Genomic DNA, 4,134 nt, shown 5'->3' on the forward strand with positions numbered 1-4,134 from the left:
GGAACAAGACCCTGTCTCAAAAAAAAAAAAAAAAGGTGGGGTGAGGGTCAGCAGGGACAGGCAAGGAATGGTTACATCTTTTTAGATCCAGACTCCTCTGCAAAGAGTCTTTGTGGAATCAATGTGCCCCTTCCTCTTTCCCATGCACTGTTTAGTGCCATATACCTTGTGTTTCGCTCATGTCTACTTCAAGACTGTTAGCTGCTTCTTGAGTCTTTGGGGTTCCAGTCATTTCAGGTCTGCGGAAACCATGCCTCACAGGACTGCAAGGCAAAAAAGCAGAGAGTTTAACAGGACTGGCCAAGGGGCTGTTTGACCCCGGGAGGCGGAGATGGCAGTGAGCTGAGATCGTGCCACTGCACTACAGCCTGGGCAACAGTGAGACCCTGTCTCAAAAAAAAAAAAAAAAAGAAAAAGAAAAGAAAATGCGTGTCCTTCTCCCATACCACTGGCACCTGTCACTCTTTGAGAGGTGTGGCTCTGGCAAGGCACCGGGAGCTGAGACATCTGGTCACTCAGGTGTTTTCTTCTTCCTGCAAAGACAATAAACAGGTAGTCCCTCCTGGAAACCCGAACATGAGCTGCTCCTTCCCAGCCCCCGTCACCCTTTTCGTCCAGCTAGGGTGATGGTAGTGGTGGGAGGCAGAAGGATGGGTGGTTTCCCTCTACAACAGGCCTTCTAACCCATTCAACCTTCTAGAACCTTCCATTCCAGCCACCTCTTGTGACATCACTGGCTGTCTGTGCCTCCGTACCCCACCCCCACCCTGAGAGGAAGCTGCTTCCAGGACTGGGAAATTGCTCTTCTCTTTTTGCACATCATTCATTTGTTCATCCATGCATGCACTTCTGCGTGCGTTCATGACTTTTTTTTTTCTGAGACAGAGTTTTGCTCTTGTTGCCTAGGCTGGAGTGCAATGACATGATCTCGGCTCACCACAACCTCTGCCTTCCAGGTTCTAGTGCCCCTCCTGCCTCAGCCTCCTGAGCAGCTGGGATTACAGGCATGTACCATCACGCCAGACTAATTTTGTATTTTTAGTAGAATCGGGGTTTCTCCATGTTGGTCAGGCTGGTCTTGAACTCCTGACCTCAGGTGATACGTCCACCTCAGCCTCCCAAAGTGCTGGCATTAAAGCATGAGCTACTGCCCCCGGCTAGCATTTATGACATTTTTGTGGAGCCATGACCCTAATGCCAGGCATTGTGCTGGATACTGAAGACATACAGATGAACCAAACCAGATGAGGTCTGTTCAAGAAAATAAGGGAGGCCCAGAATCACACAAACAAATGCAAATGTATAATTCTGAAGAGAGACCCAAGACGTGTTGAGGTCTTGATCACAGGATCTGATCCAGGCAGGGAGCCTGGGAGTGGGTTCTTGAGCAGGGCTTTAGAGGATGCATGGATGTTATTGGTGACATCCTCTTACGCTGCCTGTCTTCATGTGTTTACAGTGGCCTCCCTCTTGTGTTTTTGTCACTACAAACAATGCCTGGTACTAGGCACAGTGGCTCGTGCCTACAATCCCAGCACTTTGGGAAGCCAAGGCAGGAGCATCACTTGAGTCTGGGAGTTTAAGACCAGGCTGGGCAATGTAGCAAGACCCCATCTCTACAAAAAAAATTTTAAAATGAGTCAGGCATGGTGGTGCACCACTGGAACTCCAGCTAGGGCAGAGGCTGAGGTGGGGGGAATTGTTTGGGCCCAGTGCAGTGAGCTGTGATGGTGCCATGGCACTTCAGCCAGGGCTACAGACCAAGACCCTGTCTCAAAACAAAACAAAACAGAAAACAAGACAAAACAATGCCAGGGGCAGCATACAGTAGGTGCTCAGTAAATAAAGATGTAGTGACAGAATCTTCTGCTGTGCCAAGAGAAAAGGACCAGGAGTGTTCCACTGTCTCTAGGGCCTTCTTTTTTTTGGTGGGGGGGAGATGGAGTTTCACTCTTGTTGCCCTCGGTTCCCTGCAATCTCTGCCTCCTGGATTCAAGCCATTCTCCTGCCTCAGCCTCCCGAGTAGCTGGGAGTACAGGCGCCCACCACTATGCCCGGCTAATTTTTTTTATTTTTAGCAGAGACAGGGTTTCACCATGTTGGTCAGACTGGCCTCAAACTCCTGTTCTCAGTGATCCACCCACCTCGGCCTCCCAGAGTGCTGGGATTACGGGTGTGAACCGCTACCCCCAGCCCTAAAAACATAATTTAATCAAATCTTGTACCCCTCGATGAAATACAGCAGCAAAAACAAAATCATTATTTCTAAGTCTCAAAGTCCAGTTGATTAAAGAGTGAGGAACTGGGTCAGGCATGGTGGCTCACGCCTGTAATCACAGCACTTTGGGAGGCTGAGGCAGGTGGGTCATGAGGTCAAGAGTTCCAGACCAGCCTGGCCAACATGGTGAAACCCTGTCTCTACTAAAAATACAAAAATTAGCCGGGCGTGGTGGCATGTGCCTGTAATCCCAGGTACTTGGGAAGCTGAGGCAGAAGAATCGCATGAACCCAGCAGGCGGAGGTTGCAGTGAGCTGAGATTGCACCACTGCACTCCAGCCTGGGTGACAGCGCGACTCTGTCAAAAAAAAAAAAAAAAAAAAAAAAAAAGGAAAAAAAAACCCAAAAACTAAAAAAAAAAAAAAAAAAAAAAAAAAATGGTTAAGGTAGTTTAGTGTTACATGTATTTTGTCATATTGAAAATAAAAAAGAGCCAGATGTGGTGGCTCACGCCTGTAATTCCAGCACTTTGAGAGGCCAAGGCAGGTGGATCACTTAAGGTCAGGAGTTCAAGACCAGCCTGGTCAACATGGCGAAACCCCGTCTCTACTAAAAATATAAAAACTTAGCTAAGTGTGGTGGCACGCGCCTGTAGTATCAGCTACTTGGGGGAGCCGAGGCCAGAGAACCGCTTGAATCCAGGAGATGGAGGCTGTAGTGAGCAGAGATGGAGCCACTGCATTCCAGCCTGGGAGTGAGACTGTGTCTCAAAGTTAATGATAATAATAAAATATATTCACATATTCAGTGGATCAGTCAGGGAGGAATTTCAACACCCCTCTTCTGTTTTCCTTCCTTCCTTCCTTCCCTTCCTTCCTTCTTTTCTCTTGTCTTCTCTTTTCTTTTCTTTCTTTTTTCTTGCTCTGTCACCCAGGCTGGAATGCAGTGGTGTGATCTCGGCTCACTGCAATCTCCACCTCCTGGGTTCAAGTGATTCTCCTGCCTCGGCCTCCCAAGTAGCTGGGACTACAGGCACCTGCCACCACGCCCAGCTAATATTTTGTATTTTTAGTAGAGATGAGGTTTCACCGTGTTGGCCAGGATGGTTTCAATCTCCTGACCTCTTGATCCACCCACCTCAGCTTTCCAAAGTGCTGGGATTACAGGCGTGAGCCACTGCACCTAGCCATATATATGTGTGTGTGTATGTGTAGGTATCCGTATGTATGTGTACATATATGTGTGTGTGTATTTAAATCCAAAGGAGGCTAGAAGGAAATGGGGGAAATCAGAAAATCCTTTCTCCCCCAGTCCTAATTCTAAGGCCTCAGACGCAACCACAGTTTCTATTTCTTGGATGTTCTTTTCTTGTTATATATTATCAGGAATTGATGTATTGATTTGTATACGTGTGTGTGTGTGTGTTTTAGAGATGGGGGGTCTCACTATGTTGCCCAAGCTGGTCTCAAGCTCTTGGACTCAAGCTATCCTCCTGCCTTGGCCTCCCAAGTTGCCAGGATTATAGGTGTGAATGATGGTACCCACCTTCAGGCATTTACATACATACTCCCTTTTTAAAAATGTGAATATACCTTCCATAAGTGTCTGCAACTTATTACAGTTTGTTCATTTAACGATACTATATTTAGATCTTTCAATATCAGCATGTACAAACTGCACTTTTTAAATAGCTATTTTAATATGCTATTAAATGGGCAGATCATAATTTATTCTTAATCAGATCTCCAGTAGAAGATATGGTTTCATTTGTGGGTGTGGGTGACTGACTATACACAGTGCTATAATAATGTTCACTGTGTTTGCCTACTTCTCAGAGCTTCTCTCTAGAATAAATTTCTAGAAGCACCAAAGGATATTTTAAAATTCTAGGGATTTTCTTTTTTTTTTTTTTTTTT

At 46.3% G+C, this 4,134-nt stretch overlaps 1 protein-coding gene across 1 annotated transcript in view; it reads right to left on the bottom strand.

Moving 5' to 3' along the window:
* The window catches only part of LOC108304234 (long-chain-fatty-acid--CoA ligase ACSBG2-like), a 7,298-nt gene extending 6,616 nt beyond the window's left edge, over positions 1 to 682 (bottom strand). The window contains exons 1-2 of the mRNA XM_017528326.2: positions 447 to 682; positions 166 to 263 (exon numbers count right to left, since the gene is read on the bottom strand). Coding sequence (XP_017383815.1) covers positions 166 to 232 — 67 coding nt within the window. The 5' untranslated portion in view covers positions 233 to 263; positions 447 to 682. The remainder of the gene's footprint in view (positions 1 to 165; positions 264 to 446) is intronic.
* Positions 683 to 4,134: the final 3,452 nt, after the last annotated feature.

Source organism: Cebus imitator, unplaced genomic scaffold (genome assembly GCF_001604975.1).
Source record: "Cebus imitator isolate Cc_AM_T3 unplaced genomic scaffold, Cebus_imitator-1.0 Scaffold53, whole genome shotgun sequence".
In the NCBI taxonomy this organism is placed as follows: Eukaryota; Metazoa; Chordata; class Mammalia; order Primates; family Cebidae; genus Cebus; species Cebus imitator.